This window comes from Mus musculus, chromosome 8 (assembly GCF_000001635.26).
Source record: "Mus musculus strain C57BL/6J chromosome 8, GRCm38.p6 C57BL/6J".
In the NCBI taxonomy this organism is placed as follows: Eukaryota; Metazoa; Chordata; class Mammalia; order Rodentia; family Muridae; genus Mus; species Mus musculus.
Window position 1 is genome coordinate 63,924,437 of NC_000074.6, and position 27,734 is coordinate 63,952,170.

Consider the following 27,734-nt stretch of genomic DNA (forward strand, 5'->3'; position numbering starts at 1 on the left):
TATGAAAACAGTGATTGTTGGATACAATTTACCAAATTAAAAGAAATTATAGCTATCAATTAAAGGTTTTAAAATGACAGTAGTAAGATAGAAATTAAACGAAACTGAATTAATTTAAAACTAGAGAAAAACGCAGAAAAAGGGTTCATCTTGACTTAATCTCTACCAGGTTCACACTGTGCAGCAGATTCATCTGCGTCCGTGATATTCGGGAGTGTTCAAGTACTAATCCAGGCAGAATGGTCCTCAAAAGCACATTAACAACGCTGCCACACTTGCCTTTTAAGGCTCGGCTCTGTCAGATTGAGAGGGGCGCACTGTCTTTTCCTTCTCCTCGGGGGTGAAGACTGCTCTTCTGACTCATTCTCAGGGTTAGCAGTGTTACTCGAAACAGAACTGGTATCCACCAAGACCAGGGACGTTCTGCTACCTAAAAATAATATTTTCACAAATATTTGTACAAGCATATGTAAAGATATGGAAATAAGTATGAGGTCAATAAAGTTTACCGTTCAAAGGGATCAAATTTTAAAACTTAAAAAATTCAATTTTGAGAGAAAGAGGAGCTAAAATGTAAAATAAACCAACTGTAAGACATTACTTGGGGTTTTCATCGCTGTGATAAAGTCCATGATCGAAAGCAACTAGGAGAGGAAAGGGTTTCCTTCACTCTCAGTTCCACAGCACAGTCCGTCACAGAAGGAAATCAAGGCAGAAACCTAGAGGCAGCAGCTGATGCAGGGGACATGGAGGGTGCTGCTTACCGACCATTCTGCTTTCTTATAGATTCCAGGACCAGCAGCCAAAGGACAGCTCCACTCAGAGTGGGCAGGGCCTTTCCACGTCAATCACTAATCTGGAAAATGCTTTACAGGATTTGCCTACAAGAGGCATTTCTCAGCGGACAGTCCTTCACCGCAATTGACTCTACCTTGTGTCAAGCTGGCAGAAAACTATCTAGGACACCAACAAAAAGGTCTTGAATGTTTTGTCTCTGAAATCACAAAAGCTCTTTATGGCTCAACTCTTCATCACCTACACCAACCTCTGCACAATCATTTCAAAACATACAGATCTGGTTACTCCGTGTGTGAAAGCCATTATGAGACAAGCAAAGATATGTTATTCCTTTAACATACCTACTACACAGACTCTTGGGGGTTCTTCTACTTTGGGTCCCTTTTATCTAGATTAGCCTAGGCATCAAAATTCTAGTGTTCTATAGACACAGTGAAAGGGTGGTTTCAAGTAGAAACGCTTCTAAATAAGAATGTCTCATGTTATAAAATCTCTGATGACAAAGGAAATCCCCATGACTGAACACTGAGAAATAAGTGGGAGAACTGGTATTTTAGAAATATGATTTCAAGAATGTGTTTAAAGATTCACAAATTCAAGTCCATGTACATATGGTAAATGGTGATTGCCGTTTTAGTGAGTTTTCTCCTCTGATTTTGATTATTTATAATAACTATTATTTTAATAATCAGTTAAACAAAAGTAGACACTAATGCTAAAAATCTTGCTTATCCATTAATCTAAAATGTTACCTACTTGATATCTTTGCAATTTCCTGTAATCAAAATTTCTAGCTATACATTCTTAGCTTAGTGTCTGCTTTTAAAACCATTTACCACATACTGTATCTGTTAACCTTACATTTTTCTGATCCCATTAAATATAAGCTGCTGGACTGAGCCCCACTCTTATAAAACTTGTCTTCAGTAGAATAAATTCAATACAATTCCCTATACATTCATTTAAAACATTTAATTTCCTCCAAACACATAAAGAGAGGCCTTATCTGCCTAAAGCCATTATTAGATAACTTTATAGTAAAGGCTAACTCAGGTTTTATATTTCAAATGCCCAAGATAATCTGTTACCTTCTCAATGTACAAAATTTCACTTCTGTTTCTATAGATGATGATATTCATACTATCTTAAAATTTTCACTAAAATGCCTGTTTCAATTGAAAATACATCACTGGTTATGTGAAAAGAATACAGTTCTAAAACTCTGGCCTACCTGGTCTAGACTTTTGTGTTCTGTGGGGATTATGAGTGCCTGCCGTTATCTTCTCACGTGCATCATCACCAACTTGAAAGATGCATGTACTCTCCAGGGAAGAACTTTCTTCCAGCATCAGGTTTTTACTAGAAGAAATACTCAAAGGTAGCGAACTCTTACACATACTGTCCAAGGAAGAATTCTTTATATTAGATGAACATGTCTGAGATAAAGGTTTCAACACCTTCATACAGAAGTCTGGCTTCCTCTTGGCAATTTTCTCATTCTCCAAATAGTTCTCCTTTTCCAAATAGTTCTCCTTCTCAGTCTGTTGGGAGTCAACAGCCTTAGTGAGGTCAGTGTTGGGTGTTATCTCCACTGGTCCATGGGTTTCAGGAGAACAACCTAGATGAGTCTTTCTTTTCTTTAATTTGGATGTCATTTCACTAACTGCTTTGGCTGGGTTGCTTCTTGCTTTTCCCGCACTCACAGAGAAGGCATCTCCCGGTGAACTCACAACGATTGGTTTCTGCTTCTTTGGCAGGTTAGTCCACTCTCCAGGACTAGTATCTGCTTCGTTTGGATGGTGTCTTAAGCCAGAGTCTAAGGTGACCGACACCTGGGAAGAATCTGTTAACCGCAGACTACACCTGTTCTTATCTCCTGCCAAACTGCTCCCTGAGTTACACGATCCCTTTCTCTTTGTTTTTTTAACCAGTGTGCAAGGATCTTGAATTGGATCATAATTTTCCTTTTTATTACTGTTGATTTCCCCCAAGTCACAACTTATAACACCTTGGCAATCTTTGACAGAGCTTTTAAAGCCATTCCCATCTTCAATAGTAGTCTCATATAGTTGGTTCATTTGAGAAATGATATCTGATATATTAACCTTCTGACCGAGCTTCTTATTTAGTGGGTCATGTGCACTTCCTCCATCATTGTCATGTATTTGGGTGATTTTAGAAATTATTTCTGTCTTTCGATTTGCCTGTTTTCTAAGCTTCTTATCTACTTTTGAATCACCTTGACAAGCAGGCTGCATATCATGGTCATGTTTTTTCAACCCCAAGAGCATTTCAGACTTATATGGCTCTGCACTATCTTGGTTACAAAGAGCAGGCATATCAGACTCACTTAAGTCTTTTAAGGTTCCAAGAATGTCTTTATCCTTTTGTAGCAAGAAAGACTTATCCTTTTCTGAACAATGAACACCTTTGTCACTACTAAAACAATTCACTCCAGAAATTACTGCTGTCTTGCGATTTACTTTCTGCCTAGGATTTTTGCTCATTTGAGACTCATTCTGAGCAGGGTATATACCAGTAATTTGCTTGTGCAGATCCATAACATTCTGGGTCTCACAGTCTCGCAAGCTTCCATTAACTCTTGTGAAGAAAAGAGGTGTATCAAATTCTTCTGTAGCTTCTAGACTTCCACTGGTGGTTACTTTATCTGCTTGGGTTTGGAAGGGAAAGTTGCCTTTTTCTAGGAAGTGCATATCTTTATCATTGTCCTCATATATTTGTTTCATGCTAGAAACTATTTTTGTTCCTCGATTTATTTTCTGCTTAGTCTTCTTTGTTAGATTTTGTTGAGCATTGACAGACTTTCTCAAGCCCAATGTTGTCTGAGCCTCATGGTCACATACATTTTCTCTGATGGAATGATCAGCTGTATGAAATTCATTTGTAACTTCTAGGCTTTCAGAAATGGTGTCCTTATCTTCTTGATTTGGAAATAAGTTACCTTTTTCTGATTTATGAATCACAAATGTCTGTCGAGAAGGGTTACTTAAATTATGATGTAGGGTTTTCTGACACAGGTCAAATTTACCATCTTGAAGGAATTTGACTGAATGTCTGGAGAAAGGGTTTGCTTCCTCTTGCTCATCTAGCATATATGTTCGCCTCCTCTTTTTATTTTGAATGTTCTCCTGATCTGAGCTGTTCTGGGGGGTTATTTTCTTTTGCGTGTTTACCTGAGATGGCTGCTCAGTACTGGAAATACAGTTTGGCTCTTCTGAATCCCCTCTGCCATCCAGGACACCAGAGCCTCTTTTTGCTCTGCTTTCATCAGTCTCTTTTTCAGCACCTACTTCTGAACCATCTTTACATTCTCTCTTTGAGCTTTCTCTCTTTTTATCAGAGCTTGCACCTTTCACTTTTCTGAAAGTCTCCTTTCTACAATCTGCCTTTTTCTTAATTTGATTTTTATTGCTCTTTGAAACTATTACAATCTTGCCTACATCAGTAGCAGTTAACTCCACATCAGCGGCTTCAGACACAGTGTTATGAAAATGAAAGTTGTCAGTTTTCTGCACTTGCTCCATGCGCTTTACATAAGGCTCACTGGAAGATTCAGAAGGTAAGCCAAGAAAACACTCGGTATTTCTTTGTGTGTTATTACTGGTTTCATTGGTATGGCCATTTATCTCATTATTCCAATTTGATCCTGGACTTGATATTGATTGGTTTTCTAAATCTGACACATACAGTATGTCTACAGTTGAAGACACACACTTCTTCCTCTGAGTAATATTTTTAAGTGTTAATTTTTCTCCCCTTCTAAGGTTGGGAGATGGACCAGTTTTCATCTCACTCGGAGAACTCTGAGGACTTTGATCTGAGTGACAATGGCTCTCTACAAAATAAAGAAAAACAAAAAATACGTAATAATCTATAGTAAACAAAGCAGATACTTAGCTGTTTCACAGAGAGAACTTCTGTTCTTCTCAGACCCTTATTCAGAATTCATGCTAATAAAAATTAGTTAGACTAACTGGAGTACTCACAGGTCACATTTTACATCTAAATCCATGAGAAATGCATACTACTGAGCATTCACTCAGCCCCCACCCCAAGACTGGAATGGGTATATACTATAATAGAGCCATTAATTCCTACTTCTAGAGCTGAAGGAGACCATGGCCTCAAATAATAATAGTAACGCTGGTGGGGAGGATACCTAAGACTGTGGAAAGAAAAACACTGTGCTCTGAGCTTAACATTTAGTGCTACACCCACTCCAGTGAAGTCTGCCTGTCTAGGTTGAAAGGCCTGGAGGCAGTCAAAAGAGGCAAAGAGTTTCAAGGAAACTCAGCCTCCTGGAATCTTGGCATTCTCATAGCCCATATACTCAAACCCTATCCCCAAGTTAGTATGGTGTATGCTCTCTTTCAGTATTGTTTTATTATAAGTGCCTTTAAAGATTGAATTCTGACATAGGTGAGCCTCCACCAGTGTTCCAAAGTCCTAGAAAATCCTTGAAGCTGAAGGTCTTGGAATTCAGTAAGAATTCAGTGAGAAGGTTACCTATTCAGTAACATTCAGATTTACTTCTAGTAGAGAAGTGAAACTAATTAGGCATTACAAAGAATGGAGCTAGAATAGCTCAGGGCTAGTCAGCAGAGTGATTACTTAGTCTCACCCAAACAAGGGAATACACAATGGCCTAGCGAATAAGAATGGGTGGGGTAACCGTGAAAGAGTTAGGGAATCTCCCTGGGACAATTTTCTTCACTAGGCCCAAAGGAACACATAATCAGGCATTTACTAAGAACCCCTGGTGGTGAATTTAGCAATAGACTAGCATTACATCTGTCTCCATTCTAAGTGGTAAACAGGGCCTGTTCCCCACCATCTTTTGATGTATGCATTCCTTTTGTTTTATGTCACTGTAACTTAGCAGATATGTTGGCCTGGTTTCTTGTTATTCTTCTATATAAAAAGTTTGATGCTCGATTTGACACATTACACTCAGATTCAATACACTCTCTCATGTTCCATCTGTTTGTCACCCCTATTCCCACCCACTCTATGCCTATCTGTCCAAGACCTTGATTAGCAGGGATTGAGGAGGGCCTGTTGAGCACCGGTCCATGGCAAATTAAGTTTCTGTATTCTAGTTTGTTAATATTTAACCAATGCATAAGCTATAGACTACATTACAGGATTATCAATTAGGAAGACCGTGTAATAAAATTAAGTTTTATTATGTTTTCTTACTAAGTCATTACTCAAGTTCATTAGCACTATGATATTTTCATTTCTGTTGCTCTGGTAAAATACAGACAATAGAACCTTAAAGGAGAATTTATTTGGTTCACAGTTCTGGGCTACAGCTCATCATTGCAAGGAAATCAAAGTGGCAGGAATTTGAAGCAGATAGCCACCCACACTCAGAGTCTTGAGAAGAGAGCAATGAATGATAGAAGCTTGTACTCAGTTTGCCTTCTTCACTCTTAAATAGTTAAGAATCTCCTGCCAAGGAAATGGTACCACCCACAGTGGACAACGCTTCCCAACTCAGTAAAATCAAGATAATTCTCCACAGTCATGTTCACAGGCAAACTTGATCTAGACTATCTCTCATTGAGATTCTCTTTCCAGATGATTCTAGACTATGTCAGCTTGAAAAATCAAAACTAACCATCATAATCACTAATTGGTTATGACCTTGAAAAAAAATCACTGTATTCACCTAGATGAACATTTTTTCATATCCATGAAAAGGAAATGAAACTAAACATATAAATGTAATGGCATTTTCAAATTACAAGCTAAGCAAAATGGAAAGCTTAGTCCTGCTCATTTTTGAAGACCGCTTCTAGACTAACAGTATTAGGTGTCCATGAATCTGACATTTGTCTGGACATTTACTTCAAGTTGAAATTTTCACCAGTAGTTTTAAATGGTAGAAGTTAGCAAGTACAAGTTACCTATACAAGAGATCTATCTAAAGGATAAACTGTTTGTACATTGTTGCCCTTAAGAAAGGCTACATAAAGTTTTAAAAACAATCTTACCATTAGGAAGTACATCAACACTTGAAGTATGTTCTGAATGACCTGAACCACATGTTTTCTGATTACCTTCTTTAGGAAGGAATAATTCCAAATTACATTGATGTAAGGATAAAGGTTGTCTTGATACCAAAGAAGTAGTATCAGGTGAGGTCTTTGATATAATTCTGTTGCTACACTTTGTATTCCATTTATCATCAGCACCATCATCATCATCATCATCATTTTCTGAAGTTAATAGAACCCTAAAGGCAAGGGAGAATGAAATAAGAAATTCTGTGTTTTACAAAAATTACATTGAAAGAAAAAGGTATCATTATACTTGTACCAATAGTCTGACCTTTTAGAAAAAAATTGAAAAATTATTTGAAGAACATGTAAAAACATGACAAATATAACATAGGGATTATTAAAGAAATGGGATAGGGACTGGAGAGGTGGCCTAGCAGCTATGAGCATGTACTACTCTTCCTAAGGACCTGAGTTTGCTACTACCTCCTATACTGGGCAGCTCACAACTACTTTTAACTTCAGCCCTGAGAGGATCAGCCTCTAGTCTCCACAAGCATCTGCCCTCACATACATGCACATCCTTATACACACACACATAATAATTTTTAAAAAAAATAGCATATTCTCAAAACCTCTCCGCATGAAAGCTATAGGCTAAGGTAACTTTTCTTAAGCTCTTAAAAAAAAATAATGCCACTTTTAATTTGCTTCCTGAATTAGAACGGAATGTTTATCAGTCAGCACAACTGAAATACCTAAACCTGAAAAATAATTGCAAGAAAAGAAAATTAATATTTTCATTATAACACATATGTAATACACCTTTAAAGCAACAATAATAATTTTGTGATGCAGAGAAGGAATTCTAAAATAGATCATAGAGAGACATGGCTCAGCAGATGAGGTATTTGCCTTGGAAATCCTGATGACCTGGGTTCAATTCCTAGGACCCATGTAAAAGTGGAAACAGATTCCACCAAGTTGTTTTCTAATCTTCGCCGATATGCCATGTATTTGCACCCCACACACACATCATGTGTTTGTATACATATGATATACATATATAATTAGCAATGATATATATTACTATTAGTAATTAACCAATTCATTGTATTTTATTATATGAATAGAAAAAATTAAGAATTCATTATACTAACAAAGGAGTATCTTTTCAATAGCAGAAAAAGAAAACCTACATGATTAATTCAATAGCTATTCAGCAAGAAACTCTCAGCAATGAGTTTTTGACCTTTCTTTTTCTGAGACAGTCTTATTGTGCAGACCGACTGCCCTTGACTCTATATAAATGACACTTTAGATGACTGAAAAATAGAAATGGAAGGATTCTTTAAAGAAAAGGTAAAAACCTGACCAAGAAATAAGAGATCTGAATGTCTAAATTTTAGCAAGAGAAATGGAATGTTATGAAAAAGGTTTTGATCAGAAAAAAACAAAACAAAACAAAAACAAACAAACAAAAACTATAGGCTTTGGGCCAGTGAGAAAGTCTATTGGGTAAAAGTGGTTGCCATACAAGTCTGGGGACCTGGATTTGATCCCTAGAACCCACAGTGGAAGGGAAAAAAATGACCATTAAACGTTGTCCTCTGACCTCTTACACATTCTGAGGCACATCTATACTCACACTCACCCACCATATACATGCACATATACACAATAATAAAGAATGAAGGAATGAAAACAAACTGTGGGCTTAGATAACTTCTCCTAAGCTTTTAGTTTGCCTTGAACTTGTGATATTTTGTCTCATCCTGGAACTTTATTAATCTGACAAGCTCTAGAAAATCCAAGCGTTCACATCATACCTAACAGTGGAAGCGCAGAATGCCTGTTGTTGGAAAAACTGCTGCCAGCAGCCTGCACACCAGATGCTGCCGAGATCATCCCAGTGTTCTGCTTCACCTGTGGGAAGACTGTCACCACAAATGGGAAACCTACCTGGGTCTGCTGCAGGCCGGGTACACCGAGGGGGATGCCCTGGACGCTCTGGGTCTAAAGCACTACTGCTGCCGCCGCATGCTGCTGGCACACGTGGACCTGATTGGGAAACTGCTGAACTATGCACCCCTAGAGAACTGACTGCTGGAGCCTGCCCTCCTCTGCTGGCCAAGGGCAGTTTGACATGCTGTATTCAAACTGAGCTGTTGGGGATGTCAGTGTATTGCCTGGCTGCGGCACTGTGGCTAAGTCCTATCACCCTGGAAGGAATTGTTTATGCAGAACCACCAACAGGTCTAAAAAAAAAAATTTTTAAAAGAATGCCTCTTATGACTTTTCCAACTTTGAACAAGTAGTGATTGCAATAAAGTAAGAAAAATGGCTTGCAAAGGGGAAAGAAAATGGTTCTTATATACAAATAACAAAAGTATATTAATAGAAAATTCAAAGAGATAGCTGTTAGAATTAACAAGTTCACTGGAAACAGGACAGTATCTAAAAATTAATTATATTTTTGCAAGCTAACATCAAGAAGAAAACATAATTTAAGAAGCAACTGCATCAAGTGTTCTGAAACAAGCCTGTAACCCCAGCATTCCAGAAGTGGAGACAGAGTAAAAGTGATTAAAGGGCAGCCTCAGCTACATGAAAATCTTGGCTCAAACAATCAAAACAAAGGAATTCATTCAATACAACACTAAAATATCAAGCAAGTTGGAAAGATCCTAGCATATGGAATAACTTTGTATAAAATAACCTACAAAACAGAAGAAAACACGTAATAGCTAAGTAGACCAAGTGGTACAGTGTGCTTATAGATGAAACTGTTATATAAAATTTCTATTTTCCTCAAACTGAACATATTCTCAGTTATTGTTTATTAACAGAATGTCAGATGTTTCATCTTTACAAATAAAGACTTGGGAACCAGAAGTCAGATAGCTCAGAGAGGCAGAGAGAGCACTCACCTCATCTCTTTCCTTAGTTGATGTTCCACTATATCTCAAAAACCCTTCAAACTGAATGTCCCTCCCTTCTACTTCCTGTCCATCTCTCTATCTGTCCTCCTGACTTCCTCTTACTCTCTATGGTGTTTTCCTATGTTCACTTCTTGTCAACTGGTTGCTTGCACTTGACCTATGGTTGACTTTATATAGTCATGTTTACAATAAGCAGAAACTTCTTGAATATGTGTGTTAGGGCTGAGCCACACCACTACTAGAAACAGGTTTTTCCAGTAAATAACATAATCTCAGAGTTCATAGTGTGATCAAATTATCCTGCAATGCCTAGTAAATTGTCCAACTATCCCTGTGTGTGTGTGTGTGTGTGTGTGTGTGTGTGTGTGTGTGTGTGTGTTGGGGGGGGTTGTGGCAAATTGCTAGACTACTTATGAAGTGCAAAGGACCAAAATAGTCATACTAATATTGAGAAATGAAAAGAATGAAGAGACACAGACTGAAACAATAAGACTTATGTGAAAATTAATCATTTACACAGCATGGTAGTGACAGTACCCACATACAAGAACCATGAGTTCAGAAACAGACTCTTACATATCCATCCAGTCAGTTCATTATGATACAGATGAAATAGTCGTTAGGTAAGGAAAGGATAGTGTTTTCGATAAATAGTGCAAAGCCAATTAAATTTCCACACTAAAAAACAAAACAACAATAACAACCCTGATCCACTGTAATAGTTTCTATAAGCCTAGACCTGAGAGTGGCACTATTAGAAGGTGTGGCCTTGCTGGAGTAGGTGTGTCACTGTGGGTGTGGGCTTTAAGACCCTCATTCTAGCTGCCTGGAAGCCAGTCTTCTAGCAGCCTTCAGGTGAAGATGTAGAACTCTCAGCAACTTCTGCACCATGCCAGCCTAGATGCTGCCATATTCCCACCTTGATGATAATGGACTGAACCTTAGAACCTGCAAGCTCGCCTCAACTAAATGTTATCCTTATAAGAGTTGCCTTGGTCACAGTGTCTGTTCACAGCAGTAGAACCCTAACTAAGGCAGCCTTCCCTCACAACATACCCAAAAATCTAAGTAGGCTGAAGATCTAAATGGTGTAGGGAAGCTGATGTGATGGATGAGTAGGTAAAGCACCTACTATACAAGGCTGGATACCTAACTTCAATCCCTAGGGACCCATGTGAAGATCAAAGGAGAGAGCTAACTTCATGAAGTTATCCTCTGGCCATCAAACATATGCTATGGCACATGCAAGTGCCTTTCCATCCCCATCATGCATGTAATAACAGTAATGATAATAACAATAAAGAATAATTTAAGTTTTTTATTTAATGTATGAGTATCTGCATGTATACCTTCATGCCAGAAGAGGGCCCTAGATTTCACTATAGATGGCTGTGAGCCACCACATAGTTGCTGGGAATTGAACTCAGGACCTCTTGAAGGGCAGACCATGCTCTTAACCGCTAAGCCATCTTTCCAGGCCAATAATTTTTAAAACAACAATGTAAAAGGGAAGTGTTGAAGCTCACTTCTTTTAACATAACTACATTTTGTATTCAGTCTCCATTTTGTTCATAAGGTGAAATTAAGTTCAAGTTCTCAGACTTTACTTTCCAGAATTATCCATAGTTGACACTGAAAAATTCTCCCAAAAAGCCATAACACTATAGTTGCATTACTTATGCTATGTTAGCTTAATGCTCTGAAACTCCCCTGTTCACCATCCATTCACCACCCCTCTTACCTCTCTTAGGATCAATCAACTTAAATGTCAGCTGATAATACTTTGTCAAGTTGACCAAAATGTCTGCTGCCTCTACCCTTCTGACCTACTGAATTTGGTTTTTCTTATAAAAAGCTTGCGCTAACAGACTAGTACCATAATTAGGCTCCCAAGTCCTTTTTTTATGGCCAAATCAATTAGTCTTGGGATGTATGTTCAATAAAATATTCTTGCTTAACTGAGATCAGTGCTCACATGGTCTATGTGGCAATTCCTGAACACCAACAGAAAATAATACACTTTTGGTAGGAAACAGAATAATGACTTTGTAAACAGTAAAGATTAATAAAGGGCCACAGAAAGTATTAATCAGAACATTGTGAGAGTGTTGCAGGAATTTTCCTGTCCAATTTCATCAGTACAAACTGGGCTTTATAAAGAACTGTTCAGCTAAATATCCCAAGGAAACAAAAAAGAAAAGATGAGAGCCAGAGAAAAACACTTGTGATACACAAAGTAAAAATTAATACTACTCAAAAGAATACATATGAGCAAGTATTTAACTTCATTTGTCATCAGAGAAGTAAAGGTAAAAACTTAAATTTAACACCACTACACACTAAGGATATAGGACAGGAATGCTCACACACTGCTGCTAGGGCCATACTCCAAGAACAATTTGGTAGTCTATACCAAATAGAATGTGGATTTATTCACCAAGCAGGAGATACCTATATCTCTCTACGTGGCGGCCTTATTTGTAACAGATCAGAGCTGGAAGCACAGCAGAATGGCAGAATAGAGATGCAGTGGCATACTTCATAGCAACGAGGAAGACTTACAGCTATGATATAGATAACTCCTACAAACAATGATAAGCAAAAGTCACATTTTTAAAAGTACTTTTTTATCACTAGAGGAATCACGCAAAATTGATGGATGCTGTTTTAAGGTCAGAATCCTTGGGTAGGCAGGCATTGGGTGATGATCAGGGAGGAAGCTACAGGGATATATCTGAGATCCTTGGTAACTTTTGTCCTTTAGGGTCTTCTGGATAAGGTCATATAATGCTGTTTATGTGTGAAAAACCTACCTTTAATGTGTATAAAATATTTCAAACAAAAATCTCATTAAAGGACATAATGAATTTTTTTGTATGGCAGACAAATATGCCTGATGTGGTTTTCTGGCTTGTTTATTGAGATAGGGTCTACCTGTGTAGCCAAACATGGCCTGGAAATCATTATGTAGCCCAGGCTGGCTTCAAATTTTTAGAGATTTTACTGCATCAGCCTCCCAAACACTGGAATTACAAGTCTGCACCACTACACACCCAAAGTGTTCTTGGAAATATAAAGATATAAGATAATACAACTCACTACTTTAAAAAATGCAATAATAAAATGTACTGGTACAAAATAGTGGCAATATAGATTGTACATAAATAAAATAGAACAAACTGAAATAAATAGAAACTGACATAAATGGCATGATCCGAGGGTTCTTCCCCTCCTGTAGTAAAGACAGTATTTCATATATGAAATATGCCTCTACTTATTTAATGTTTTTACTGAAGTGCAAAATTTCCCCCTTAACCAAACTACCCAATGGACAATCACTACTAATGCTTACTTAAGGAACGTTCTAATTTTCTGCTATGCATTGGAATATACACATGCATATATCTACACAAATACAAGATCTTTACACTTAGGCAATTCATGTCTACATATACATTATGTAATATCCATAGACTGTATACACTTAAAACAAACACATTAAACTTATTAAGTAGATGGAAAGATTCCAGTCACTGCTTAAGTCATTTCACATCTCTCAGCCTCAGGGTTTACTGTTTAATATGTCAAATTTGAAACTGGGTATGCTTTGATGACTTGTAACCAAGTCAATCAAAAAAGGAAAGAGACTTTAGACAAGAGAATAGCCAAAATGAGAGTTAATCTCACAGATTAGGACAGTATACATAATATTAAAGGTGGAAAGAGTTAATCAGATTTGCTCAGCAAGAAAAAAGGCCAGAAGAAATGTAATTAAAAGTAGCAACTACTACAATCTACTTAGTTGTCCTCAGAGTCCTGAAGAGCCAGCCTTAACAAGACACCACACAGGATTCCTATTTCCACCATAGCAGCACAGCTAGGGGCTGACAGAGAACACTGACTATTTTATTCAGTCTGTGCTCTGAGCCAGTGTCAATCTAGCCCAGGTAACTAAAGGTGTACTAAACTGAAGTATACAATAGAAGTCTATGAAATGTTTAACTCAACAAAGCAACATTACACATTATTTATTTATAAGTTATTATCTCTAATTGTTTTTTTCTGTTTTTAGAATGTGAGTAAATAAAACCACTCAAAGACCAATCTCTCATGTTCTAAGGCACAAACACATAAGCCAATTCTTAACCAAGCTTTAAACAGTTACCTTTCATATGGAAGATGTGCAGACTTGCATTGATTACTCCGCCTTTGTTTCTTGTTAGCTGACAGGAAAGAAGAACTTTGATGGAACTATTTTTTAGTAAAACAAAGAAAATTGTAAGAAATAATCTATTTTATTAGACTTGCCATTAAAATAGCAAATATACCAGGATACTAACAGAAACAGAACAAAATTCTTGAACTGTATGTGTGTATTTCTGAAGAATAACTCAGGGCCCCATTCATGCCACCTAACTATTCTACCACTGAACTACCCAGCCTTTACTTTGGGCTTTAAGTGGTAAATAATTATAGTATAAAGATAAGATTAAAATAGTTCATCCTTCATCATACTTTACAGTGATAATCACTCCTGATATTCTTGTTAAGTAATTCTTCAAAACTTTCTATAATTATAATATATTAGTGTATATATACAAAGATATACACTAATATATATATACAACACAGTTATAATTATATATAAGTTGTTCATGTCTATATGTAGATATGTGTTATTTAGTGTGGAAACAGACATTTGGAAGTTATCAGTTTAGGTTAGTAATTAAAACAAAAACTGGTAAAATTTCCTAACAAGAATGAGTATAGACAGAAAAGAGAAATCTAATAACTAAGTCTTGGGCTCTCTGAAACTTAGCAGTTAGGGAAGGAAACCAAAAAACCAGGCTGAAAGAACAGGCAGACAGGAGGGGAAGGCTCTTAGTGAGAACAGTGTCCTGAGAGTCCTAAGATCAGCAACAGCTGCCTCTGGGATCTGGTCACCCTAGTACCACTGGTGGCTTACAGAAACACCATAGTGATGTAGAAGTCTAGAAGTGTGAATCAAAAGAAAGGAGAACGTGGCAGTAAGTCTCTGAAAAAGTATAAAAGTATGAATGAGACAGTGCCTGAGGAGAATGTGCTTTTGTTGGTGCTTTCAAGAGGAATTATAATAAGCTTTCTGCATACTGACACAATATAATCCAGAAGAGAAACAAATATAATGATATAAGAGAGAAAAGTACTCTACACTGACATCAAGGTAACAGCAAAAGACAACCCATGTGGCTAACAGTAGGAAATGGCTCAATGGGTAAGGGTATGGAGGAGAATGTGTATCACTGACATGAGGGACAGGGCCTCAGCCCACAGGAATGGCAAGGTCTTCCTTAGGTCAGGCGCAGAAGAACAGCAAAACTTTCCCCTGACTCGTGTATGGATGATAATGACTCTTAGGTGTGTCTGTGCTTTATTTTGTGTCAATATTTTAAATGATCTAGAATTTATACTGGTATAAAATAGGATCTACCTATTTTCACACCAATGATTTTTTGATTCTTTTTATTTTAAAATAAGTTCTTTTCTAACTTGAAATGTTCCATTCTACTAAGACTTTGTTTCTAAATCCTTTGGGTGGGTCATGTTCCAAAGAGAAATTTAATCTATTATTTTAAATCAAATTTAATCTATTATTTTAAATCAAAATTAGATTTTAATGAAATAATTTCAATAACCAATTATGAAGAAGATGCATTCTACATGATTATTATTAGTTCTTTGCACATTTGAATATCTTACACCCTGATGCTATTTAATCTCAACTCTTTTTAGTATTGCTAAAAAAAAAAAAAAATGTCCCTACTCACATGAATTCACTTACCTCAGAAAGACTGCTCGTTTCAATTGCAGCTAACAAATTATTGGCCACATGTGATTCTATCTCTTTAAGCTTCTCATTCTGTGCATGTAAAATAAAGACTTCTTTTAACTAAGGTTTGAAATTTGTCATGATACATTTATAGCTACCATCATTGTAAGAAGACTTGAATTAAAAAATGTTTTGATTCTATTCTTATTTTTGAGGCAAGTTCTCACACTGTAACCCCAGGTGGTCTAGAACTACACAGTGGAGACTGTTAGTGGCAAACTCTTGCCTCAGCTTCTAACTACTGGGATTACAGAAATGAAATCATAACTGGTGACTGTTTTCAACTGAGATCACATTACGCTCAAAAGCTACACTAGTGTTCAGTCAGAATAGCCATGAACACACAGATACACTGAACATATGACACTAGTTATCAATTTTTGATATATTTCTGTTTTCGCATAACCGTATATCACATGGAAAACAAACATAGTTGGTCAGTAATATGAATTAAACCAAAGTATTACAGGCCATTTTTCCCATTTTAAACCAATTTCTACTCATTTTAGACCTAAAATGAACAACCTAAGAAAGGACAATCTCCTCAATTCTATTTGGTTTGTAGCCAAAGAAATGCAAGATTAAAGGAGAACAGAAATATTGTGCAGACTCTTTCAATTATTTAGAGGAATTATACTTACCATTTAAAAATGTATGAATGGGCCAAGTTTTGCCTATGGTGAGCAAGCAAATGTTAATCATGGTGTTAAACTGGTTTATGGTACACATAGCATGCATTTAGAGCAAGATTTAAGATGTCTATTCTATCCCCAAGAGGTGTCTATCCTTTAGTATAGACTTTACACAGCATACTGACATTGAATAATTCTCTACAACAACTAAAATTTAAGAAACATTTTTAGAGTTTCTACAGTAATGTAGTTAAAAGATTCCATTTTAATGGAGAGTCCAAAACAATACAATTTCCATACCAAGTTATTTAGCTTTAAGCGAAGAAAGGTATTCTCAAAATTCAGTTTCTCTACTTCTTTCTGTAATTGCATCTTTTCGGTAGTAATTTTTCGAGAGTTCTCTTTCTCTTTACTAAGGGCCCGCGCTAGTGCTCTGTTGTTGTGCTTTAGAGAGATCCTGAACATAGAAGAATTGTCTGCAAAAATATTTTTAAAAAGTTAACACTCAACTTATACCTTATATTTCTTTAATAAAATCTCACATTCCTTAGTAATATTATTTCAGAAAAAAATACAGTTTACTTTATAGACATCAAGTGACAGTTGGAAATGAGGATGATATAAGTACAGTTTAGAGAGAGAAAAAAATGTGCCCAGATCTTAAAAGTGAAGAAAGAAAAGCTAGAGAGAAAACAAAAGTGGAGAGGCATGCAGCTGTGACCAAGTGAGTGGAGCCCTTCAGACAAAGCAGCCACAGAATAGCAGTGATACTCAGCCATTTCTGCCCTCCCCACCTTGACTGGAGGCAAGGAGGGACAATGACCCCACAGTAGGTAGGGTAGACAATCTGAAATGTTTGCACAAGTTTCTGTGGCTCCACAACTCCCTAAAATTGCCTCTGCTCCCAAATGCCATTTCCTAAACTTCAAATGAAAGGACTAATTCTCTAGGACCAGTGGGCTCTTCACTTCTACCCAAATGATTATACCTTTTGTAGTAAGTGACTGCAATCTATGTTACTAGGATTTAAATTGTTACTGAAACGTAGCAAAGATATTTTGGTGAGGAGTAAATGATTAAACTCACCTTAAGAGTATTATGTTCTCTAGTATGATTAAATCATAATTATATTTTCATAATTTGAATTTAGAGCTACTACATGCCAATAACATACTTACTCCATAGTAACACAAACACACACACACACACACACACACACACACACACACACACACTTGGTCTCTTGAGTGCTAAAATTATAGGCCTGCGCTAACATATCTTACTAAAATAATTTTTGTTAAATATAACCTTTTTAAGTATTCAGAGAAACATTTTTTGCATCTAAAAAAAAAAGAAAGAAAGAAAAGTGGGGCAATAGTTGGACTGTACAAAAGTAAAAGTAACAATAAAAAATGCAAGAAAGAAAGAAAGAAAGAGAGAGAGAGAGAGAGAGAGAGAGAAAGAAAGAAAGAAAGAAAGAAAGAAAGAAAGAAAGAAAGAAAGAAAGAAAGAAAGAATCCGTAACAGACTTTATCTTTGGTAGAGAGTACTTTCACTGCTCTCCTTGGCATACTCAATAGAAACAGACCACAACCGGTTAGGACATCCAAAATCTAAAATAACATTTTCCTGCTGTTTTCCAAATGGTCCTGACTAATGAAGCAGAAAATAACCATTGTAGAAAGCTGGCTAATTCAGATTTACCTACAGATCCTGGTAGGTGCAATGCCCTGATTTAAAGATACTTAGACATTTTGGCTCTGTCGTAAGTAATGGATGTAACATCAGCAGGCAGACAGTACATTCCCCAGTGTAGCCAACATGGACATAAAACATTGAGATAATTTTTGAGAGCAATAAAAGTTTATCCTGGAGAGTTTCCCATCTTCATGGGTTTTTTGTTTGTTTGTTTGTTTGTTTGTTTTTGTTTTTCTTCTTGTTTTTGTTGTTTGAGGTTTTATTTGTCTGTTTGCCTTCCTAACACCTTACTGCTGAGATTCATAAAAATCTCATCTTCAAAGTGTGTAGTGCTTTCTTGGTGTACTCTGGCATATATAAAATCATGTACAACCATACCTGATCTTGGCAAAGCATTTCTACATGACTTATCACCTGACAGCCACAGAATGCAGAGCAAATCTCTTACTCTATTTTGCTCTTTTCTAGAGAAGCCATATTGGTATTATCTTTGCAAGCTGAGAGGGAGCTGCCTGGGGACAGGCCAGCCATGGGCTGCTTACAGGTCAGCTATCACCAAGGGAAGATTAGCAAAAACCATTCAGCAGAATAGCTGAAAGTCACAGACAGAAAAGATCAAACAGAAAAAGTACCAGCTAACAAAGTAGTCATTTTAGTAGTTTTTCCATATTTGCTAAACTAAAGTAGGTACTTACTGAATAGTTTTGTTTTGATCTTTGAAGCAAGAGAAACACTCAACTTTGTCTTTGCAATTCGGTCCTTCACACGTCTCTGAATTCCAGAGGTAACAGCGTCAACTTCTATCCCTGGGTACTCCATTTCTAAAGTGAAAGGAAAAGAAAGGATGGGGTGGGGATGGAAGAGTATAGTACTGATTAATAAGAGTAAAAACTGGTAAAGATCCATTCTAAAGCCCAACCACCATGACTTAAAATCCACTGTCTACATAAGTATTTGTAAAGCCCTTTGCATAAAAATCTCAAGATACAAATTTATATGATCAGGATAATTAGTGTATTCTAAGAAGGTAAATACTTTTGTTTTTCCGTTCAAACCTGTATTAAATCTACATTCCTACTGGACACAATGGGCTACCAGCAGATGACAGGATAAGGTCCCTGCTGTCATGGAAGGAAAAGTCCAGTGTGAGACAGATACTGTTCTGTTACTATGCCAAAGTATAACCTTAGGGAGGTAAGTGGACCTTCATGGAAGCACAAAAGAAATGACTCATTCAAGGAGTGGAAGAGGGCTGGAAAGATAGGAAATTATAAGCATAGTTAAGTCTAGATTTATGATCTACACTGGTTAACAATGTAATAGAAACAGGGAGATAAATAATTAAACAGTATGACAAGAACAATAACTTTAACATACAAGATGTTAAAGAAGTGTTAACACTACCTGGGCAGAAAACAGATCAGAAAAATCTTCACTGGGGTGCAGATGCTGCTGCTGAGCTATGTGCTTGAATGGAGTCAACTCCCCAAACCTACATTCCCTCCACAAGCCACTCTGCTCCTTGCTTTGAGTTCACAGAACAATCTCATTATTCTACTCATGTCCCCTAGGTTCCACATTATCTTTATCTTCCTCACCCTAACCACCCTCCCATTCTTCACATCCTGTAATCAGTCCTATAGTAGGTTACAAAGTGACCTAGTCAGGTACTTACAATTCTCAATCTATACACAGTCTGTAGATTTAATGTAAGGATCCAACGATAAGATTCTCATTTATCTAGGCATCCATAATGCCATCACAAGCATCTTCATGGAGAAGAGCAGAGATTGGGCAATGCTGACTGACAGACACAAGTTTCTGTCAAATTTGTTTTCTGCTGAACTCTTAAAGCCTCTTAGTGCCTTGCACATAGCAGCTTCTTGGATAAACATTTCTGATAGAAATAAATATGAGCTTTCTTCTGGTCCTTGCTGCTGGGGCAGACTACTAGTCCCACCCAGAGTCTCAGAGCTCCTGCTGGGAGCCTGGGTGGACTCAGGACCCATCACCCACCCCCCCCTCCCAAATACCACTCCTCTTCCCTCTATCCTTTCCACCCCTTCCACCTGGTCCTTGCTGCTGGGCCAGACCCCTAGTTGGTCTGCTCCTATGAAGGTTCCATATCCCAATCCATCCTACAGCACCCTCTGCACTAAGAGCAGTTGAGGATCTGCTGCTCTCAGAGAAGTTGAGGCTCGGCTGCATTCAGGGCAGTTGGACAACAGCTTGACTACTACACAGAAGACCTAACATTCTGAAGACTCCCCAGGAGATCTACTGCAGCCAGGGCAACAGATCAGCACCTTTTCTGCCTCTGTGAAGAGCCCACAGTTGGAAGTCCCCACAGTTGGTCTGATACAGCCAGGGCCACAAGCCTAAAAGGAGACCTGAAGCAACCCAGGGACAAAAGTGGAAGACTCCATACAGTCATCCAGCTCAAAAAACACCAGGGATATTCAGATGGTGAAAGGCAAGCACAAGACCATAAGCAACAGAAGCCAAAATATATGGGTATCACCAGAACCCAGTTCTCCCAACACAGCAAGCCCTGAATACACCAACACACCTGAAAATCAGGAATCTGTCCTAAAATCCTATCTCATAAACATAATAGAGTCCTTTATGGAGGATATCAATAACTCACTGAAAGAAATACAGGAAAACACAGACAAACAGGTGAAGGAATTTAATAAAGTGATCTCCAAGACTTAATTGTGGAAGTAGAAACAATAAAGAAAACACGAATGAAAGCAAACCTGAAAATGGAGAACCTAGGAAAGATGTCAGGAATTACTGATGTAAGTATTATCAACAGAATACAAGAGAATGAAGAGAAAATCTCAGGTGTGGAGGATAGGGTAGGACTCAACTGTCAAAGAAAATTCAAAACATAAAAATCTCCTAACCCAAAGCATCCAAGAAATTCAAGACACAATGAAAAGAGCAAATCTAAGAATAATTGGAATGAAGGAGAACAAAGATTCCCAGCTGAAAGGATATGAAAATGTCTTCAACAAAATCATAGAAGAAAACCTCCCCAACCTAAAGAAAGAGATGGGCATACAGGTACAAGAAGTCTGTAGAAAACCAAATAAATGGGACCAGAAAAAAAATCTTCTCATTGCATAATTATCAAAACATTAAATGCACAGAGCAAAGAAAGAATATTAAAAGCTGCAAGGGGAAAAGGCCAAGTAATATACAAAGGCAGACCTATCAGAATTATACCAGACTTCTGAAGAGAGACTATGAAAGCCAGAAGAGCCTGGTCAGAGGTCATGTAGACTCTAAGACAATACAAATGCCAGCCCAGGCTACTATAGCCAGCAAAACTCCCAATCAACACAGATGGAGAGAACAAAATATACCAGGACAAAACTAAATTCAAATAGTATCGATCTACCAACCCAGCCTTAGCCTTACAGAGGATCCTGGAAGGAAAAGTCTAACACAAGGAAGATACTTGCACCAAAGAAGAACAAGATATTAAGCATCTCCCAACAAAGTCAAAAGCAGAGAGCCACAGCACATAAAACCACCTACAAATACAAACATAGCATGAACCAACTGTCATCTCTTTTTAATATCTCTCAATATTAGTGGACGCAACTCACCTATAAAAAGACATAAGCTAACAGACTAGATACCCAAACAAGATCCAGCATTTGGTGCATACATGAAACACACCTCAACAACAAAGACAGGCACTATCTCAAAGTAATAGGATGGGAAAAGGTCTTCCAAGCAAATGGTTCCAGGAAACAAGCAGGAGTTGCCATTCTAATATCCAATAAAATAGACTTTCAACCAAAAGTTATCAAGTGTGATGAAGAAGGTTACTTCATACTCATCAAGGGGAAAATCCACCAAGAGAAAGTCTCAATTCTGAACATCTATGCCTCAAATGCAAGAGCACCCAAATCCATAAGAGAAACTTTACTAAAACTCAAAACACACATTGAACCCCACACAATAATAGTGGGAGATTTCACTATCCCACTCTCACCAATGGACAGGTCATTGAAACAGAAACTAAACAGAGATAGAGTGAAACTAAGAGAGGTTATGAACCAAGTGGATTTAACAGATATTTACAAAACATTTCACCCTAAAGCAAAAGAATACACCTTCTTCTCAGCACCTCATGATACCTTCCCCAAAATAAATCACATAGTTGGTTACAAAACAACCCTCAATAGATACAAGAAGATTGAAATAATACTGTGCATCCTATCAGATCACCATGGCCTAAGGCTGGTCTTCAATAATAGGAAATACTACAGAAAGCTCACTTACATGGGGAAACTGAACAATTCTTTACTCAGTGATAAGTTGGTCAGGGAAGAAATAAAGAAAGAAATTAAAGACTTCCTGGAAATTTTTTTTTCATATTTAGTTTTTTTTTTGAATTTTTTTTATTACGTATTTTCTTCAATTACATTTCCAATGCTATCCCAAAAGTCTCCCCCCTCCCCTACCCACCCATTCCCATTTTTTGGCCCTGGCATTCCCCTGTACTGGGGCATATAACGTTTGCCTGACCAATGGGCCTCTCTTTCCAGTGATGGCCGACTAGGTCATCTTTTGATACATATGCAGCTAGAGTCAAGAGCTCTGGGGTACTGGTTAGTTCATAATGTTGTTCCTCCGATAGGGTTGCAGATCTCTTTAGCTCCTTGGATACTTTCTCTAGCTCCTCCTTTGGGGGCCCTGTGATCCATCCAATAGTTGACTGTGAGCATCCACTTCTGTGTTTGCTAGGCCCCGGCCTGGTCTCACAAGGGACAGCTATATCACCGTCCTTGCAACAAAGGCTTGCTAGTGTATGCAATGGTGACTTCCTGGAATTTAATGAAAACGTTGACACATCACACCCAAACCTTTGGGACACAATGAAAGCAGAACTAAGAGGAAAGTTCATAGCACTAAGTGCCCTGGTAAAGAACTTATCAGCACACCTGAGAGCTCTTGTACAAAAAGAAGAAAACTCACCCAAGAGGAGTAGAAGGCAGGAAATAGTCAAAGTCAGGGACAAAATCAACCCAATAGAAACAAAGAAAGCAATACAAAGAATCAGCAAAACCAAAAAATTATCAGATCCTACTATAAAAGTCTATACTCAACAAAACTGGAAAATCTAGATGAAATGGATGGTTTTCTAGACATATGTCACATACTACAGTTAAATCAAGAGCAGATAAACTATCTAAACAAGCCCATATCACACAAGTAAATAGAAGAAGTCTTTAAAAACCTCCAAACCAAAAAAAAAAAAAAAAAAAAAAAAAAAGCCAGGGCCAGATGGATTTAGTGCAGAATTCTTTCAGACCTTCAAAGAAGACTAGATACCAATTCTCCTCAAACTATTCCATAAAATAGAAACAGAAGGAATACTACCTAACTCATTCTATGAAGCCACAATTACTCTGATACCTAAACTGCACAAGGACCCAAACAAAAAAGAGAACTTCAGAGCAATCTTGCTTATGAATAATGATGCAAAAATACTCAAAAAAATTCTTGCAAACTGAATCCAATAACACATCAAAACGATCATTCACCATGATCAAGTGGGCTTCATGCCAAGGATGCAAGGTTGGTTTAATATACAAAAATCCATTAATGTAATCCACTATATAAGCAAACTCAAAGAAAAAAAATCACATGATCATCTCCTTAGGTACAGAAAAAAAAAAAATTTGACAAACTAAAACACTCCTTCATGCTAAAAGAATTGGAGAGATCAGGAATTCAAGGCCCATACTTAAACATAATAAAAGCAATTTACTGCAAACCAACAGCAGATATCAAGTTAAATGGAGACATACTTGCAACAATCCTACTGAAATCCGGGAAAAGACAGGATGCCCACTCTCCTTATATCTATTCAATATAGTACTGGAAGTGTTAGCTAGAACAATAAGACAATAAAAAGAGATCAAGGGGGTGCAAATTGGTAAAGAAGAAGTGAAGGTATCACTATTTGCAGATGATATGATAATATACATAACTGACCCCAAAACCTCTACCAGAGAGCTTCTTCAGCTGATAAACAACCCAGCAAAGTGGTGGGATATAAAATTAACTCAAAGAAGTTAGTAGCCTCCCTTTATACAAAGGATAAACAGGTCAAGAAATTAGAGAAACAATTCCCTTCACAATAGCCACTAATAGTATAAAATATCTTGGGGTAACTCTAACCAAACAAGTTAAAGACCTGAATGACAATAATTTCAAGTCAAGAAAGAAATTAAAGAACATCTCAGAAAACGGAAAGATCTTCCTTGCTCATAGATTGGCAGAATTAACATAGTAAAAATGGCCTTCCTACCAAAGGCAATATATAGATTCAATATAATTCCCATCAAAATCCAAACACAAGTCTTCAAAGACATGAAAAGAGCAATTCTCAAATTCATCTGAAAAGGCAAGAATCATGAGAACAATTCTTAACAATAAAAGAACAGCTGGGGGAATCACCATCCCTGAACTCAAGCTTTACTACAAAGCAATAGTGATAAAAACTACATGGTATTGGTACAGAGATGGACATGTTGATCAATGGAATAAAATTGAAGACCCAAAAATAGAACTACACACTTATGCACACTTGATCTTTGACAAAAACACCAAAAATATACAATGGAAAAAATAATGCATCTTCAATAAACAGTGCTGTCTTAACTGGCTGTCGGTATGTAGAAGAATGAAAAAAGACCTATATTTGTCACCTTGCACAAAGCTCAAGTCCAAGCAGATTAAGGACCTCAACATAAAACCAGATACACTGAATCTAATAGAAGAGAAAGTGGGAAAGAGCCTTGAACATTGGAACAGGGGGGAAATTTCCTAAACAGAACTTTAATGGATCATGCTCTTAAGATCAAGAACTGATAAATGGGACCTCATACAACTGGAAAGCTTCTGTAAGGCAAAGCACATAGTCAATAAGACATATCGGCAACCTACAGATTGGAAAAAATCTCTTCACTAACCTCACATCCAATAGAGGGCTAATATCCGAAATACATAAAGAACTCAAGAAGTTAATCACCAAAAAACCAAACAACCTAAACAAAAAAAAAATGGGGTATAGAACTAAACCGAGAATTCATAACTGAGGAATCTCTCAAATGGCTGAGAAGCACCTAAAGAAATGTTCAAAGTCCTTACTGATCAGAGAAATGCAAATCAAAATGACCCTGAGATTCCACCTTACATCAGTCATAATGGCTAAGATCAAAACCTCAGGTGACAACACATGTTGGATAGGATGTGGAGAAAGAGGAACACTCCTCCATTGCTGATAGGATTGCAAACTGGTACAATCACTCTGGAAATCAATCTGGAGGTTCCTGAGAAAATTGGAAATAGATCTACCTTCAGACCCAGCTATACCACTCTTGGGAATATACCCAAAAGATGCCCCACCATCCCACAGGGGCACAAGTTACACTATGTTCATAGCAGCCTTACTTGTGATAGCCACAAGCTGGAAACAACATAGATGTCCCAAGACAAAAGAATGGATACAGAAAATGTGGTTCAATTACGCAATGGAATACTACTCAGCTATTAAGGAGGCTATCCAGACTTTTGCAGGCAAATGGATGGAACTAGAAAATATCCTGAGTGAGGTGACTCAGACATGCATCCAAAAGGGCATGCATGGTATGTACTCACTAATAAGTGGATATTAGAAAAAGAAAGAAAGAAAGAAAGAAAGAAAGAAAGAAAGAAAGAAAGAAAAGAAAGAGAAAAAAAAAGAAAAGAAAAGAAAAGAAAAGAAAAAAGAAAATACAGAATACACAAGGTATAGTCCACAGAATTCAAAAGGCTCAACAAGCTGAAGTGCCCAAGTGAGGGTGCCTCAGTCCCACGTGGGAGAGAGAAGAAAGCAATCATAAGTGGGGAGGGAAGGGAGGACTTGGGAGGGAAAGTGTGTGGGGGGGGGAGTAGGGAGGGGGAGAGGGGAACCTGATCTGGTATTGGGTGAGGGAAGAGGACTGAAGCCCTGAGGGCCAGCAGAAAGAATGGAAACAAGCAACCTCAGGAAATAGGAGGTTGGGGGACTGGAATGCACCAGATGGGAGGTGAGAAACTACCAGGACTCACAGGGATGGACCTTTGATGAAATGCCTGACAGTAGGGAGAGGGAATTTATAGAGTCCACCTCCAGCAGGAAGTGAGGGATGGGGTTGTTATCCCATAGCCATACCTCTGACCCATAATTGTATCTGTCTGAAAGAATTGCAGGGATGGAAATGGAGAGGAGCCTACAGAAAAGAAGGTCCAGCAACAGGCCCAAAGTGGGATCCAGCTCAAGGGGAGGTCCCAAGACCTGACACTATTACTGAGGCTATGGATCGCTCACAAAAAGGGACCTATCATGACTGCACCCTGAAAGATCCAAGCAGTTGAAAGAATCAGAAGCAGATATTTGCACCCAACCAATGGACAGAAGCAGCTGCCCCCTGTTGTTTGATTAGGGAAAGGCTGGGAGAAGCTGAGGAGAAGGATGATCCTGTAGGAGGACCAGCAGTCTCAATTAATCTGGACCCTGGAGATCTCTCAAACACTGGACCACCAACCAGGCAGCATACACCAGCTGATATGAGACCCCCAACACACATACAGTAGAGGACTTCCAGGTCTGTGTTCATTCAGAGATGATGCACCTAACCCTCAAGAGGCTGGAGGCCCCAGGGAGTTTAGAGGTCAGCTGGGGTGGGGGTATCCACGTGGAGATGGGGTGGGGTGGGGTGTGGAGGAGGTGTGGAATGTGGAGCAGTTGAAGGGTGGGGAGGGGCGGGGAATAGAATATGGAGTGTAAAAAATGAATTACAGGTAAAATTAAGTAAATAAATGTGAAGACATGAAAGGACTTTTCAGTAGAAAACAATCTGCCCCATGTTAAAATGGTCATGTTTGAAAGCATTAAGCAGATGTGGAAAGAAAGGTGTCAAGCAATTGACAGAAGATGGCTTGGGGGATGAATTTCTGCAACAGGGAGGAAGTTTCCTCCCAACATTTCAACATTAAAGTTCAATTTTTCTGAAGTTTTGCCCAAAGGAAAACGTAAAACTGCAGGGAAGTAGGTAGGCTAAATGCTGGTTTTCACCTCGCAATCTGAGCAGAGAAGCAAGGAGGCTAACTGCAGATCTTCAAATTTCCCTACTTCAAATGCCCCAGACTCATCCACAGCTGTGTGGCAGATCTTCTGCTGTGACCTCTTCTTATCCTCTGACCCCACTTCCCAGGGCGGGGAAATAAACAGACCCTGATGGAACAACTCTCCTTTCCTCCCTCCCGTGGACCCCCCCCCCCCCCCCGCCATGCCATCCCCTAGCTTATAGCGCCTCTCTATTCCTTAAGTGTCAGCTCCCAATACCCAGATCTGAGCCAAGCTTTTAGTTCTGTTCTAAACAAGCTAGGCAGAGGCCCTGCCTGGAGATAGCATCCGTATCTACACGCAAGCAGCCTTTTCAGACCTGGTCACGGGGACCTAGATCCCTTTCCCTCCCAATACTGACCTGAAAGCTACTGTGACCGTCTGCCCAGCTAGGAGCTCAAAGGCAGAACAGAGGTTAGCGCCCTGATCCAAAGCCAGCACCGCGTCCGGCCTCAGCGTCCGGGCCCTCCAAGCCGCTGCAGGAGGTGCCAGGAGTAGCTGCTGAGAAGGGTTCGGGCTCCGCAGGCCTCGCTATCCCCGCAGCCTGGCGACCCCTTCAGCTGTGGGTGCCCACACTTGCCTGAGGACCTCGAC

At 38.3% G+C, this 27,734-nt stretch overlaps 1 protein-coding gene and 1 pseudogene across 1 annotated transcript; one reads left to right on the plus strand and one right to left on the minus strand.

Annotated features, from left to right (window-relative positions):
• Nucleotides 1–257: 257 nt before the first annotated feature.
• On the minus strand, nt 258–27,734 carry Sgo2b (shugoshin 2B). The gene is made up of 8 exons (NM_001195687.1): nt 27,502–27,734; nt 18,661–18,786; nt 16,568–16,743; nt 15,588–15,665; nt 13,932–14,017; nt 6,819–7,060; nt 2,030–4,654; nt 258–430 (listed from the first exon to the last, which is right to left on the minus strand). Exons 2-8 carry the CDS (start codon nt 18,782–18,784, stop codon nt 258–260), a joined length of 3,504 nt encoding a protein of 1,167 aa, NP_001182616.1. The 5' UTR covers nt 18,785–18,786; nt 27,502–27,734.
• On the plus strand, nt 7,715–8,927 carry Gm35713 (annotated as a pseudogene).